Below are 16,251 nucleotides of genomic sequence, written 5' to 3'. Positions count from 1 at the left end.
CAGTCGCCTCAGTACAACACTTGGAATAAGATTATATTGCGCAAAGGAGGCGTTCACGATGTGTAGAAGTCTTACGTGCTACCTCCTGCTCCGAGTCTCAGCCTACATCGCGCGGAACTTCATTGAAGTTAACTGGGTGAGTGAAACAATAAAATATGTCTATGCCAACATTGGGGCAGCTAAAAAGGTAAACGGTGGGTTGCATTTTTGCACTGATGATTTTTAGCATTTATTTTAGTCTTCAAACCAACGTGAAAGCCAATGACAGGGTGTGGGAAAAAGCTTAACATTGAGCTAAAACTTCACCAAAGGTCAAACTAGCAACTTTACATCACAATGAATTGGGACAAAATTCACATAAACGTCTCACAGTATGACAAACACTAACCTTGTGCCTCTGGTGGGTAGGTAAAGCAATCAACGTTTTACAGCATTTGGTTCCATTCATTACTCCTTTTCTTGCCTTCTATGTTTACTTTAGTTTTTCAAAATTCACTGGTGTCTGTGAAGTTACGTTTTGTGCCAAAATGCTGAGTTCATGTGCGTAGCCTTCAAAATAAAAGGCTACAACCTTAAAGCAGGAAGTCCATTTACCATAAACCATTTGACATGATAAAACAGTCCCAAATAACTGTCTTAACAATGCTATATTTAACTTTTAGCTGAAACATTAATTAATGAATATTAAGTCAATTGGGTGTGTTCCACACACATTGCCTTTTAGTTCATAGGTTTGATATTGATACTGGTTTCAAGAACCCTGAGTCAAATGTTCTTTTTAGTCTATGCTGCCGGCTGCTAAGAAAATGGATGTTCATAATTTGGACACCCTTTATTTAAACCAGGCAATTTTTTTGACCCAGCCCTCTAAAATAATTGAGAATCATTTGGAACTGGAATCAAAATGGGGAACCGGAATTGGGACCAGAATCGCGCAAATTCAAACGATGCCCAACCCTAACTGTGACATGCCGCCAATGTGCTGAGGGCGAACTTCAAAATAAAAATAAAAAATAAAAAAATTAAAAAAGGTTTAAAATGGCATTGATGTCCAATGTATATGAATGATGAATATATTTGAAGCTTTTATTTTGAAGTTGGTCCCTTAATGAAGCATTAACCATGCGTTCGCTCCCTGGTGGCTGGCTAACTACATTGCGGGCACTGCTGCAAATGAAGCACTTTTCATATGCAGCAGTGCCCGCATTTTAAGTGTAAAAGAATCGCCGACGCTCAGGCTCATTTAATCGTGGCGGCCAAAATCGCGATCACCATTAAAATTAGTTTAATTTTGCAGCCCTACATTAAGGTATGTTTTGCTCCACCCAAACACACTAAATATTTGGACTACATAGATGTAAACTGCTTCACTGACGCAATCACAAAAATCTCTTAATCATTAGCCTAATTGCAATATCAATTAAAAAAAAATATGTGCTTGTTTAAAATTGTGTTTCTTCTTTGTGTTCGGGGTGGAACGGTTCACAAAATCCACAGTTTGGTTCGCATCTCGGTTTTGTGGTCATGGTTTTCGTTTCAGTATACATTGACTCTTGTCATCTTGTCATTCATATAACAGAATAAGGGCCAATCTCAGTTCTTCCCCTTCCATTCCTCTTTGTCTTGCCTCACCTTAGCCCTTCAAACGAACGGCCCTAGGAATTGGGATGACACATCATCACCCCTCAGCCCCTGCTGCCTGTGTCGTAGTCAGACGCGACAATTGTTTACATTTGCAAGATGCCGTCTTGTGTCAAATGAATGTTAAAATAATTAAAAATGGCTTTTTTATTTAAATGTGTTTGTGCAGTTTCTAAAGGTGACTGGTATTTCAAAGTGGTTTATAATAAATATTTCCTTCCACGTGACAGGGAGCATACATTTTTATATTTCATCTGTATCTACTCGAAAAACACATTTTTATACAAGGAACATTTCGCCAAACTAACGTCAGCCAATAAATAAGACCAACAACAACCATCACCAAACATTTGCAAACACACACAGAAAAGAAAATATCTCAAATAGAATAGAAAAGAACTTTGTCACTGTCACAGGAAAGTGACCCCGTAGCTGGGGAGCTGATAGCAAGAGCCAGGAAGCAAGGCAAGAGCGAAGAACCAAGAGGGAGTGGCAGAGGAGGGACCCACTGGTTAAACACCCAGGGGGCGTGTTCAAAGAGGACCGAGGACCAAAAAAGACCACACCCATCAGCTTGAATCTCGTCTTCTATTTTGACCCATAAAATGGGTTTACAATCATATATTAATATAAAATACTCCCAACTTTGTACTCTTTACTCATAGATCAAGCATAAAGAATGACTGTTTAAATGTTAGTCTTGGCAAATCAACTGATTATGGTTCAATCACATTTCATGCTGCTCGGGGTTTCAAATCAGGACAAACAGTTCTCAAGGTCTTGCAGCTGCACCGGTAAAGTTGAAACACTGACACAGACATCAAGGCATATATTTTGAATATTTCTGCAGTTTGTGAAATATCAAAACGGACATTTTATCTTCAGTTAAAAGCAACTGAATAGAAGTTTATGTGTTGCAGTACTCTCAAACGCCAATGGAATATTAAGCAAATAGTTCGTTACTGTATTTGCATTCCATCATCGATCTGTCCATTTTGGCTGCTGTCACTTCAAACGAAGAAAAGGACTCTTTGATGGCTGTAAACCAAGATTTCGAGGGGACCTGCTAATTACTTTAGGGTCCAGTAGGCGTCTTCTAGTGGTTGTCTCGAACAGCAGGGCCGCTTGGAAGAAAGCAGTTTATCAAGTGGGCGGAGAGTCACTGTGACACCTCAGGTTGCAGGGAGCATGTCCGCTACAGTTGATTCAATGATGTATTGTTGGAAAAATGACAGTTCAATGTAGTTTCAGTAACTGCATGCTATCTGGGACTGGGCCTCATTTACTAACCGTACATATGCACAGATTTGTGCTTTAAATTGTGCATGTGCGCGTTTGATGCACCAGTCTGTGGTTTATAAATATGTTGTACTTATTTTTATTCATACTTTGCGAACAAATTTAGAATGTCCTTAGATCATGCATATGCACAAATAATGCAGGATCAGCTATCAAAAATACCTCAAACACATCTTTTAACCAGTATGCACACACAACAGATTTGTACTTCAGTCATTCTTAAGAGTGTAAAATAATAGGTTTGGCGATAACTCAAACCAGGAATTCGCTAATGGGTTGACCGCTATAAATAACAAAAAGGACACTTCATCACTTTTACCCTCATCTCGTTCAAGTGCTGTCTACAGTAGGATATTGGATTTATATGACCCTTGCCCGCTATCTCTGCAAGCGGCCGAAGCAGTCACTCAATGAGGAAGTGCAATCAGACCGCTTGAATTTTGTAGTTTTTCCAAGGCTTCAGTATTCTTTGTAATCCCTACGATAATCTGATGTATGTTTTTCTGTGATTCTGCATGTATAAATATGTTGTAAACTAATACACGTTGGCGTGGTTGAATTGTGATTTGATGATTTTTGGAGGACTACTATTTACTTTTACTTGAGTCACATTACTGTCAAGTAACAGTACTCTTACTTGAGGACAATGTTTGGCTACTCTACCCACCTCTGGAGCGGACATCCTCTATTGCTACTCTTACGTTTAAGCAACATTTTTGCTCCTCAGATCAGCCAGTGTGGTATTTGTTGCGCTGGTCTTTTGTATTTTCGCGCTGACGTGCTGCGGGTCGGGGCCCTGGTTGTGGTCCCAAGTGGAACCGCCAAGCACAACATCGGCGACAAGCGCTGATCCGCTCGTACATTTTGTATTAATTAGGAAACGCGGCTAGAATTATCTAATTAGTTTACTGATGTTAACGTTAAATGTATTAAGCGAGGGAGCGCTGTTAAGGATTATGTCACAACACAGACTGAAATAACTTCAAATTGTGAAAAAAAAAATCAGAAAAATATTGTACTTAATATTTTCCTGTGGATGCATTTGGGATTAGCCTTTGAAGTTGGTAATCGTGAAAAATTAAGTGAAACAGACTTTTAGTCAATTCTTTTCCAGAATGAGTGCTTAAAGAGGAGGATGCTATTCATGTGGCACAGCTTGAAGCAGGCATCAGGTGCAGCTGGAGATGGTCTGGCTCAAGTTGGAGGCCAGAACAAAAAAGTAAAAAAAAAAAAAAAAAAAAAAAAAGGCAAATTAAAATTTCATCTTAAATTTGTAAATCAACATACTTGAGCGGTGTAAATTCGTTTTTCTGCATGAAGATTTTTTCTTCTCTTATTGTACTCTTCCAGATGGCTTAATTTATGCTGGGGAAAAAAATAAAATATCTGCGTGAGCCGGGGGATCTCCCCAGAGACCCCCTAAAATGTTTACTTTTTTGGTCACCTTTTTCATGCCTTTGGTGTTTGCATGTCTGATTGGCCGGTATGCACGTGTAATGAATCTGACGGTGATTTGGCGTGTATGCTGTACTTGTGCACAGAGAACACATTTATACATTCATTAGTGAATGAGGCTCTTTGTCTCTAATCCCCCTTGTTTATCTACATTCTACACGAGAGGGAAGTCAACTGGCTCTGGATAAAATTTTGCCACCAAAACGGTACATCTCTTCATGTTAAAACTATCAGTTCAGTGGGCAGTACTCTAATTTTCATTTTTAAGCATCTTCTTTACTGTGATACATGCACATAATGACATTAAAAGACAAAATACAAACACCATAGAAAATGAAAGTACCGTAGTATATATGAATCTGAATATTAGATCAACATTCATTAATATGCTAAAGAACATTTTACATATCCATCCATCCATCTTCTACACTGCTTATCCTCACTAGGGTCACGGGCGTGCTGGAGCCGATCCCAGCTAACTGCGGTTTGGAGGCGGGGTACACCCTGAACTGGTCGCCACCCAATCGCAGGGCACATAAAAACAACCAATCATTTGCACTCACATTCACACCTACGGGCAATTTAGTCTTCTATTAGGCTACCATGCATCTTTTTGGGATGTGGGAGGAAACCCACAGAGGCACGGAGAGAACATGCAAACTCCACACAGGCGAGGCCAGATTTGAACCCGGGTCCTCAGAACTGTGAGGCAGATGTGCTAACCAGTTGTACACCGTGCCGCCAGACATTTTACATAATGAACATAAAATACCAATGAAGCATGAAATTAATTCATGGAGATGTTTAAATGAGTTTCATTGATGGACTGTCTCATCTGTGAATTTAGGTCAGTATGTAAACTTCGCTCACAATATTTCTACTCTTTGATGGATCTACCTTGATAAGACAATGGCTGAATTTTAATTAATCACGTTTATTTGAAGAGGCATATTTACACAAGTAAACAGTGAGGCAGAGGGGGGAAAAGGCATTGTTGTATTCTAGGAGCTGCTTAGGCACAATTATGAAGCATAGTGCATACAGTATTCCGCCTACAGTAAAACAGAAATTCAACAATTCACAGTTGAACATTTCCCAACAAAATCAAAACACTTTCACAGAAATCAGTCTTTTGTCAACATTTAAACAGCGATACTGTGTTCTCAGTCCCAGTACCACAAGCAGGTCAAAAACAGAAGACAGTCACATTTTCTTCTCTTGCATTGAAGCAACTTAAGATGCTTGACATCTATTGCCGTTTCACATTAATGAACTAAACAGAAGCTGCACATATCTTGGCTCGAACCGATGAAATATCCCAAATGCCAATACTTAAAAAGGAACGGATGATGCACATTTTAAGGATTTGTCACATAGTAGGCTGCTTTCAGTGGGCAGTTTAACATACAGTAATTTGTTTAAGCTAGAACAACAATATTTCCTCTTGTTTTCAAGTCTGTTTTTTTTTGTCACAAAAGAATCTGGTTCCTGCCGAGTTTACATGTAAACTGCCAATATGCGCTCAAAGTCAAACAATATATAAGCTAATTGAGCACAAATAAGAAACATGGTTATAAGGCAGGCTACAAAAGGTTTTCCATTAACAATGGCGTGGTCTTGTTCCACACGCAAGCAGATATTTAAAGCCCTTTGTAAGTATTGTACCAATATTAAAATGCAATGATTTTGCAGTCAAATCCCCCAGTTTTCATTCTTAAGGGTATGATGTACATTCAGTGATGACCTGCTGAGGGACCATGGTGAGGCTTTTGTCAGGACATGTAGTCCAGAGAATAGAGACGCAACCTGGGGCTACTGTTTGGATCCACCCTGGGTATGGAGTGGTTGGAGGAATCTGGGGCTGAAAAAGAGCCAGGGGGAGTATCAGTAAACTCAAAGGTAATTATAATATGAGAAAAATCTGCACTGCATGCTTTGGGTTCAATTAAGTGCTCATTTTTAACACATTTCTTCAGACTGCTTTTTGACAGACCCCTTTTCAATTCAAGTCTTTAAAAGTGGCTGAGAAAACCTAGACAAATTCATACTATAGTAAGAAAAAGTGTAGACGCCTTCGAATAACCTGGATTCCTGCATAAATTGGTCATAAAATGTGATCTGATGTTCATCATACAAATTAACGCCGCTTTAAACTAACACCACACAGGATGACGATGCGCTTGCAGTCATCTTTACAGGATGATCACTCCTACAGAGTAGAAAAGTGCTGAACTTTCTCCATTTATACAGCGTGTTTTACAATGGACTGATCAACATCAAGGCTTTAAAAGATACAGTGCCACCGGAAAGTATTCACACCCCTTCACGTTTTCCACATTTTGCTATGTTACAGACTTATTCTAAAGCCGATTTGAGCATAGTGGTCTTTAAAAAAATTCAATGAATAAATAACTAAAAATTACATAAAATATCTCATAATGACAAAGTAAAAAATTTGACATTCGTGTAAATTTATAAGAAATGTAAACACTCAAACATAATAGCTATTCACACCCATTGCTATGACACTCAGCTCAGGTGCATCTGATTTCCACTGATCATCTTTGAGATGCTTGTGCAACTTGGGAGTCCACCTGTGGTAAATTCAGTTGATTAAACATCATTTGGAATAGCACACACCTTTCGATATAAGGTCTAATAGTTGGCAGTGCATATCAGTGCAGAAAGCAAGCAAGGAAGTCTCTGCAGACCTCCGATGGTGTCAAGGCACAAATCTGGGAAAGGATACAAAAGAATTTCAGCAGCAAAGCACTGTGGCCTCGATTATTGGGAAATGGAAGAAGTTTGGAACCACCAGGATCCTTCCTACATCTGGCCGTCCGACAAAGCTGAGGAACCGAGGAAGAAGGGCCTTGATCAGAGATGTGAACAAGAATCCTATGGTCACTAATGCGGAGCTAGGAGAACTATCCAGAAGGTCAACCATTGCTAATGCACTCCACCAATCAGGCCTTTATGGTAGAGTGGCCAAACGGAATCCACTTCTCACGAAAAGGCACATGGCAGCCCGCTTGACGTTTACCAAAAGGCACCTAAGGATTGTCTGACATGCAGAAACAAAATTCTCTGGTCTGATGAAACCAAAATAAAAAGAGTCATATCTGGAGAAGAAGAGCCACTTCTCATTACCTGGCTAACACCATCCCTACTGTGAAGCATGGTGGTGGCAGCATCATGCCGTGGGGCTGTTTTTCTGCTGCAGGAACTTGGCGACTAGTCCGCATAGAGGGTAAGATGACAGCTGTCAAATGTAGAGATATTCTTCAAGAGAATTTTCTCCAGGGTGCTCTGGAACTCGATTCACCTTCCAACACGACAATGACCCAAAACTCACAGCCAAGATAACAAAGGAGTCGCTTCAGGAGCGGCCTGTAAATGTCCTTGAGTGGCCCAACCCGACCCCGGACTTGAATCCAATCAGACATCTCTGGAAAGACCTAAAAATGGCTGTCCACAGACGCTGCCCATCCAACCTTACTGACCTTGAGAGGATCTGCAGAGAAGAATGGGAGAAAATGCCCCAAAATAGGTGTGCCAAGCTTGTAGAGACATACCCCTTGACATACCCATACTTGAGGCTGTGATTGCTGCCAAAAGTGCTTCAACAAAATATTAAGCCAAGGGTGTGAATACATATGTACCTATTATGTTTAAATGTTTACATTTTCAATAAACTGTCCAAAAATATTTTAACTTTGTCATTATGGGATATTTTGTCGATTTTAAAAAAAAACTATACTCCAATCAGCTTTAGAATAAGTCTGTGACATAGCAAAATGTGGAAAAAGTGAAGGGGTGTGAATACTTTTTTTTTTTTTAATGTGTGTGTGTGGGGGGGGGGGGGGGGGGGGAGTTTTAGATGCGGCTCCTGCAGCGTGGAACATATTGCAGGAAAAGCTGGGCTCAAGGGTCTCTAAGTGGTTTTAGAAGTAAATTGAAGAGGCTGGATAATGATGTAAAAGGTAAGATGGCTGATCTTTTGAGATTTCCCTGAATATGTTGATGTGCCTTATGTATTTATTTTGTATTGTTTATGTTTGTCTGTATGTTGCTTTCATGGCTACTTGTCTTGGACCAGGACACTCTTGTAAAAGAGATTTTTAATCTCAGTGAGGCTTTCCTGGTTAAACAATTTCAAATATAAAAATATTACACTTTCAATCTTTATACAATTTAATAATCCTAGATAGATGGTGTTCTGAGAGCACTTTGTGCGAGGCATTGTTAACAAGCTTTAACAAGAAAACTCGGAACTGATGTGTGTTTTACAGGACAGGGCAGCTTTAACCAACACCAATAAAAACATGAAAACATAATTGTTCGCCTAATATTAGTTTAAGCAGACTGTGTTTTCTATTGTTATGACTTGGATGACGATCAGATCACATTGTATGACCAATTTATGCAGAAATGCATGGAATTCCAAAGGGTTAATATACCTTTTATTGCAACTGTATTCATGTTTTGTTTCCTCAAACATTATTTTGTGACAGAAAGCATAATTGTAACTGTCCTACCAGCGATAAGTGGAGGTGTCCTGTGGATGAAAGATGGGGGGTATGTTTGCTGTTTGGGAGATAACACCGTGTGGAGGACTGCAGGAGAAAAAATATGACAGTAGTGAAGACTGAGCACCAGAAACAGCTCATTGAAAAAAAGAGAACATGCATAATAAGGATAAACAGAACATGCATAGTGCCACATCAGTAAAGGATATACAGTGTGTACTATACATCTACCATAGGAATAACAGGGTAGTCAATCCCTAAACTTACTACTTTAAAATGTAATGTTTCCTTCTTAACATTTTGTATATCAACTAAATTACTATTACCTCGCATTGCCATAAAGAAACCATGACATTTTGGTGTTGATCTGCAAATCAACAATCTTTATAATCATTGCGGCAACTGACTCATTGTGAGAAAGAGACAACTTCTCCATGAGTCTTACAATTGGCTTTCTTTATTGCACGTACGAAAAAATACTTATTTTGTTAAAAATGGAAGAACTGGCCTAAAGTTGAGATCTCAAGTGGTGTTATTATGTGAGTGTATCAACTGACCCATGTTCTGCACACAAACAGCTATTACAACCCCAATTCCAATGAAATTGGGACGTTGTGTTAAACATAAATAAAAACAGAATACAATGATTTGCAAATCATGTTCAACCTATATTTAATTGAATGCACTACAAAGACAAGATATTTAATGTTAAAACTGAGAAAACTTTTTTGTTTTTAGCAAATAATCATTAACTTGGAATTTTATGGCTGGAACACATTCCAAAAAAGCTGGGACAGGGTCATGTTTACCACTGTGTTACATCACCTTTTCTTATGAACGTTTGGGAACTGAGGACACTAATTGTAGGTGGAATTCTTTCCCATTCTTGCTTGATGTACAGCTTCAGCTGTTCAACAGTCCGGGGTCTCCGTTGAGAGAGGCAGTCCAGTCTAGTTACCTGCACTCTTTTACTACGAAGCCACGCTGTTGTAACACGTGCAGAATTTGGTTTGGCATTGTCTTGCTGAAATAAGCAGGGGTGTCCATGAAAAAGACGTTGCTTGGATGGAAGCATATGTTTCTCCAAAACCTGCATGTACCTTTCTGCATTAATGGTGCCTTTTCACAGATGTGTAAGTTACCCATGCCATTGGCACTAACACAGCCCCATACCATCACAGATGCTGGCTTTTGAACTTTGCGTCCATAACAGTCCGGATGGTCCTTTTCCTCTTTGGCCCGGAGGACATGACGTCCACAATTTCCAAAAACAATTTGAAATGTGGACTCGTCGGACCACAGAACACTTTTCCACTTTGCATCAGTCCATCTTAAGATGAGCTCGGGCCTAGAGAAGCCGGCGGCGTTTCTGGGTTTTGTTGAGAAATGGCTTTTGCTTTGCATAGTAGAGTTTCAAGTTGCACTTACAGATGTAGCACTGAACTGTATTTACTGACTTTGGTTTTCTGAATTGTTCCTGAGCCCATGCGGTGATATCCTTTACACATTGATGTCGTTTTTTGATGCAGTGCCACCCGAGGGATCGAAGGTCACGGGCATTCAATGTTGGTTTACGGCCTTGCCGCTTACATGCAGTGATTTCTTCAGATTCTCTGAACCTTTCGATGATATTATGGACCGTAGATGATGAAATCCCTAAATTCCTTGCAATTGTACGATGAGGAACATTGTCCTTAAACTGTTCGACTATTTTCTCACGCACTTGTTCACAAAGAGGTGAACCTCGCCCCATCTTTGCTTGTGAATGACTGAGCAATTCAAGGAAGCTCCTTTTATACACAATCATGGCACCCACCTGTTCCCAATTGGCCTGTTCACCTGTGGGATGGTCCATACAGGGGCTTGATGAGCATTCCTCAAATTTCTCAGTCTTTTTTGCCACCGGTCCCAGCTTTTTTGGAACGTGTTGCAGCCATAAAATTTTAATTCACGATTTGCTAAAAACAAAGTTTATCAGTTTGAACATTAAATATTTTGTCTTTGTAGTGGATTCAATTAAATATAGGTTGAACATGATTTGCAAATCATTGTATTCTGCTTTTATTTATGTTTAACACAATGTCCCAACTTCATTCGAATTGGGGTTGTACAATATACTATTTATTGGTGTGTTACAATGAAGATACAACTATAGCAACAACGAGCACCTTACCGATGACGACGACGGCTGTACCAGCTAGCAGAGCGAACAGGGTGAACAACATCATCTGGTAGGAGTTTTTAAAGCCGTGTAGCGGTAGGCCCCCTTCCATGTTAATAAGTGGTGCAGCAGCTGGTTTGAGAGAGAACAGGATGAAATCAGTCTGTCTAAATGGCTTCCATAGGGCTGGGAATATCTACAACAAAGTACAAATCAATAATTACGGCACAGAGTAGTAAAAGTGCTTTAATACGGCCATGAAATCTGAAGCGAGGTAGAGCAATACCTGGGAATTTAAATATTTCATGACGACCCTGCGCTAGCTGCTGCAACCTGTTTGGTAAAACCTTTCCTATGCAAATACAGTATTTGATTTGACATAATGATGGATGCTGCAAAAGGCTTCACAACAGCAGCTTGTCACTCAGACGCAGCACAAGCAGCGTGGAAGCACAGCTATGTCATCTATACAATGCATTTCAGAATTTGCTTATGTGGGTCATTTAGTAATCAAAAGAAATGGTATTACTTTGCTTTAAACAATTTTAAGAGACAGCCTCATTGTGACTTGCCATTAACCCACATGGGAGAACTGACCTTGCATGCTTGCACTGGGCTCAGCCACGTGTATCAAAGTGACCGGGATGGTGAGACTCTGACCCGAGGAGGCACTGCTGATGGTAATGGAAGCAGAGCCAGCTACTCGGAGGTCCACAGCCCTTATGATGTACTTTGAGAGACTCTGGAAGCTGCTTTGTGCCTCAATCTCTTGAATACCAATGATGGGAGAACTGGAGACCACCTAAGGCACAGAAATATATTTAATTATATATGTTTTTTCCTTACAAAGACCAAGTCATCATTATACAGTAGGTATGAGAAATGTTATTGCCCCTGACCTCCATGTCTGCTAGGGCAGCAGCTGGACCGAAGACTGTGAGCTCCGCTGATGGGTGCAGGTTTGAGAGCATCAGCTCAGTCAGGTCAGAGTAGAGCCCGGGCTCTATTGGCAGTCTGGCACTGACTTGCTCCCCAGAAAAGGTGCTGCCCTCCAGGCCAGCCTTCACCAGCAGGTTGGTCATGGACATACTCAGAACTCTGGTCAGCTGGTCTGCCATTGGCTGCAAGGTCATGGAACACGTGTACAAGCCTGTGGCAAGGACAAACAGTAAACAGGAGGCTGACAGTGACAGGATAATGAGAAACAACTTATGTTTGTGTAAAAGCTACTGTTCTTGAAGTGAACAAATTATACATACGAGCAGCCTGCAAAATGACACACCAAAAAAAAAAAAAAAAAAAGGCTGGGCATTATAATCTTCATAGCGGGAACATTATCATTAGTTTTACCCAATACATTAGTTCCCAATTCCCCCTCTGCTCTAATCTCGGAATTTGTAGGTGAAAGGTGATTTTAGTCACATGGTTCCGTTAAGACCTCGGTTGGAATTAGGAGAGTGGGTGCAGCCTTGACCATGTTGTGGATTCCCTCAGGAGTCCCAAACACAATTAGACAAGCTTTCAGGCATTAGGGAGCCTCTGCAGCTCAATACATCAACCTAGCACGCTTTTTGGGCACTGTTAAATACACTCTTTGGGCCATGCAGATATTGATTATAGCCTGCAAACAGTATTTACCTGCCCCCCCCTGCATACACACTACACCCAAGTTTGCTTCAAGACAACCATGTTTGACAGAGCCATAATGGCAAAGCTATCAAACACAATATGACTGGAGGGTGGGGGGGCATTGAAGCCTATATATTTTTTCAAATAGAATTATGAGTCAGAGTTTGGTCCGCATATCCGGCAGTAAGTCGGACTCGTTCCCGGTGAGGGTTGGATTCCGCCAAGGCTGCCCTTTGTCGCCGATTCTGTTCATAACTTTTATGGACAGAATTTCTAGGCGCAGCCGAGGCGTAGAGGGGGTCCGGTTTGGTGGCCTCAGTATTGCATCTCTGCTTTTTGCAGATGATGTGGTTCTGTTGGCTTCATCAAGCCGTGACCTCCAACTCTCATTGGAGCAGTTCGCAGCAGAGTGTGAAGCGGCTGGGATGAGAATCAGCACCTCCAAATCTGAGACCATGGTCCTCAGTCGGAAAAGGGTGGCATGCCATCTCCAGGTCGGGGATGAGATCCTGCCCCAAGTGGAGGAATTCAAGTATCTTGGGGTCTTGTTCACGAGTGAGGGAAGAATGGAACGGGAGATCGACAGGCGGATCGGTGCAGCGTCTGCAGTGATGCGGACTTTGTATCGGTCCGTTGTGGTAAAGAAAGAGCTAAGCCGAAAGGCGAAGCTCTCAATTTACCGGTCGATCTTCGTTCCTACCCTCACCTATGGTTATGAGCTGTGGGTCGTGACCGAAAGAACAAGATCCCGGATACAAGCGGCCGAAATGAGTTTCCTCCGCAGGGTGTCCGGGCTCTCCCTTAGAGATAGGGTGAGAAGCTCGGTCATCCGGGAGGATCTCAGAGTAGAGCCGCTGCTCCTTCGCATTGAGAGGAGCCAGATGAGGTGGCTGGGGCATCTGATTCGGATGCCTCCCGGACGCCTCCCTGGTGAGGTGTTCCGGGCATGTCCCACCGGGAGGAGACCCCGGGGACGACCCAGGACACGCTGGAGAGACTACATCCTTCGGCTGGCCTGGGAACGCCTCGGGATCCCCCCGGAAGAGCTGGATGAAGTGGCTGGGGAGAGGGAAGTCTGGGCGTCCCTGCTGAAGCTACTGCCCCCGCGACCCGACCCGGATAAGCGGTAGAGAATGGATGGATGGATGGATGAATTATGATACACAACCTAGTGAAATTATCCAGCTCATAACAGACCCACTGTGGAGTATGAGCTGTCGCCACAGGAATATCAATTCCGGCAAGACATACCAATGCTGGGATCAAAGATGGTGTGTGTTTTAAAGACACTGCTTGCAGGAAAATCGACAGCATCGCTAGTAAAGCTGAGGTGGCAGCTGACAGATGTCTCTGGCTGCAGTTGCGCAATGGCTTCCGTCTGGATAGAGGAGCAGGTTCCTGCAGGGTACATTACACTGGCATAAGCTTTGGGCTACAATACACACCCTAGTTATCGAAATTAGATAAAGAATGGAAAGGTGGAAGGAGCTTTGCGGAAGGCAATTTGAGTGAGTTATTCAAAACACTTCTGTTAAATGTATCCTGAATTTAAACTTAAAGCTAACACACTGAAATGAGTGAAGCCTGTTTTTCACTTCAAAAAGTTTGAGTGCCACGAGGCTCAAAGTGGGTAGCAATGTTGTTCGGGTTTTTACATTAACAGTCAGCCATGCTTATGTCCAGTTACTCACCAGAGCAGATGGCCTTTAAGGTTATATTAACATTTAACAATGTTGTTCTGTTTGGGGTTGATTCAGGAAAAGCGGAAAAGCAACAAATAACTTCAAATTTTAAGTTCAAACATCAAAATGTTATTTGAACTAAGAATATGCTTTTTCGTATAAAGCCAGAGGACATTGGACTATGATACCAGTAACTCCCGCCATAATTGCATATGGATCAGTCGAGTCTGGGACATCATTTGGCAGTTAGCGGTTTAAACATTTGTACTTAAACTGGGACATGACTTGTGTGGGAGACATTGTCAAAGGTGCATTTCTTTTAAAAAAAAAAAGAAAGTCAGGCCTGGTGGTGTAATTCACACAAACATTTAACTTGTGTTTTTGTAACTGGCCCCAGTTTAATTCAGTAATGAGCCTCCAGGTTAAATTAGGTAGTGTGATTATCATCATGTGTAGTGACAAAAGATTGACTACAGTTGAGTCACTTCAGTACCGATGAGGTTGGTTCCTTGTCCTCTGGTTGTGAGAAGAACTTCAGTCTGCTTGCCAATTCTGACTGGTAAGGCCTGTGCGGCCATTGCGGCTGTCTTTGTAGCCGATTCCACCACAATCTAACATTCAGGGGACATAATAAACACATACAATTTGCATGCTGATAGCATGAATCAAGTAAAATCAGAACATTTCCATGTTGGTCCAGTACTGTCTGAGAATCAAATAACTTTATAGTTAATTACACATAAAATAAGAGCTAGCGGTACAAATATGCAGGTTACGTTCGGCTCAGAAAAGAGAGTTGGCTGGACTGAATCCTGTGCTGCGTAAAAATAAAATAAAAAGCAATTCCTCCCCTTCTTCATCATGTGTGAACATCTTGTCATGCACACAAATTTGACACAATCTAGTTGTGGCAGGTGATGATAGATACACTGAACTACTTTACTTTTTATTTCATTGTGGTAAATTGCTCAGGGTTGATTAAAGGGAGACACAGTGGCAGAAATAATCAAAATCTCTTGAGAAGAGGGGTGACAGTGGAAAAGCAACCTGAGGAGTTTAACATGCAGAATTAGAACAGTTATTTGCAGCTCAATCATCAAAACCAATACTGCTAGGAGTAAAATATACAAATAAAATAAAACATGAGATATGTCTGAAACATAACAGCTTAATTAGTAGCTCTATCAAGACAACATACTGTACCTCTCTGTATGTTTTTAAAACACCAGGTATCTCATAGTATACAGTCGCTGCCCCATAATCTCTGGCTACACTTGCACCAGTTTTGGAGTCTACCTGAAGCACAGCATTGGCTGAAGAGCTCCAAGTACCATGGCCTCCTGCAGAAAAGAGTAGATTTAAAACCTGCGCAAATTGATAAAACTGTTCAAATGATTTTACATATTTCCGTACTCCCAAGTCTCACCATCTTGACTGGCCAACTGAGCAGTAAAGCAAATGACGTCTCCCACCACCAGCCTCTGGGCCTCTCCTGGCTGGATGGCATGCTCCACGGGAAGCGGAATATAGTCTGCCACATCAGTGTTTTCACTGTCATGCACAGACAGCAGTGTGAGGCCTGCATTGAGGGTCCTGACTGTCAAGGTATGATTAACAGGCCCAGACCCGACCTGCACCAGATCATCCCTGACAGTTAGGAGCAAAACAATAAATTAATTGCAATGAACAGATCTTTAAAAGGTATACTTGCAAATGTTTTGGGGCTTGTCCTGTTTATTTGTTTTTGCATGAACTGTTAATTGACATTTTACACAAAAGAAGCCAATGATATACAGGTGATAAACCAGATACAGCTGTGTGTTTAGACGCGCCATTGTGATTGCTGGTCTCATTC

General features: G+C 41.4%; 1 protein-coding gene across 1 annotated transcript in view; it reads right to left on the bottom strand.

The window, feature by feature from the left end:
* Positions 1-5,309: 5,309 nt before the first annotated feature.
* The window catches only part of nup210 (nucleoporin 210), a 54,824-nt gene continuing 43,882 nt past the window's right edge, over positions 5,310-16,251 (bottom strand). The window contains exons 32-40 of the mRNA XM_061794275.1: positions 15,823-16,043; positions 15,600-15,736; positions 14,890-15,007; positions 13,966-14,112; positions 11,985-12,235; positions 11,683-11,887; positions 11,098-11,217; positions 8,934-9,011; positions 5,310-6,256 (exon numbers count right to left, since the gene is read on the bottom strand). Coding sequence (XP_061650259.1) covers positions 6,168-6,256; positions 8,934-9,011; positions 11,098-11,217; positions 11,683-11,887; positions 11,985-12,235; positions 13,966-14,112; positions 14,890-15,007; positions 15,600-15,736; positions 15,823-16,043 — 1,366 coding nt within the window. The 3' untranslated portion in view covers positions 5,310-6,167. The remainder of the gene's footprint in view (positions 6,257-8,933; positions 9,012-11,097; positions 11,218-11,682; positions 11,888-11,984; positions 12,236-13,965; positions 14,113-14,889; positions 15,008-15,599; positions 15,737-15,822; positions 16,044-16,251) is intronic.

The sequence above is a fragment of the Phyllopteryx taeniolatus genome, chromosome 1, assembly GCF_024500385.1.
Source record: "Phyllopteryx taeniolatus isolate TA_2022b chromosome 1, UOR_Ptae_1.2, whole genome shotgun sequence".
Classification (NCBI taxonomy): domain Eukaryota; kingdom Metazoa; phylum Chordata; class Actinopteri; order Syngnathiformes; family Syngnathidae; genus Phyllopteryx; species Phyllopteryx taeniolatus.
The sequence above is the reverse complement of the archived record's forward strand: the minus strand, read 5'-3'. Positions and strand labels throughout refer to the sequence as shown.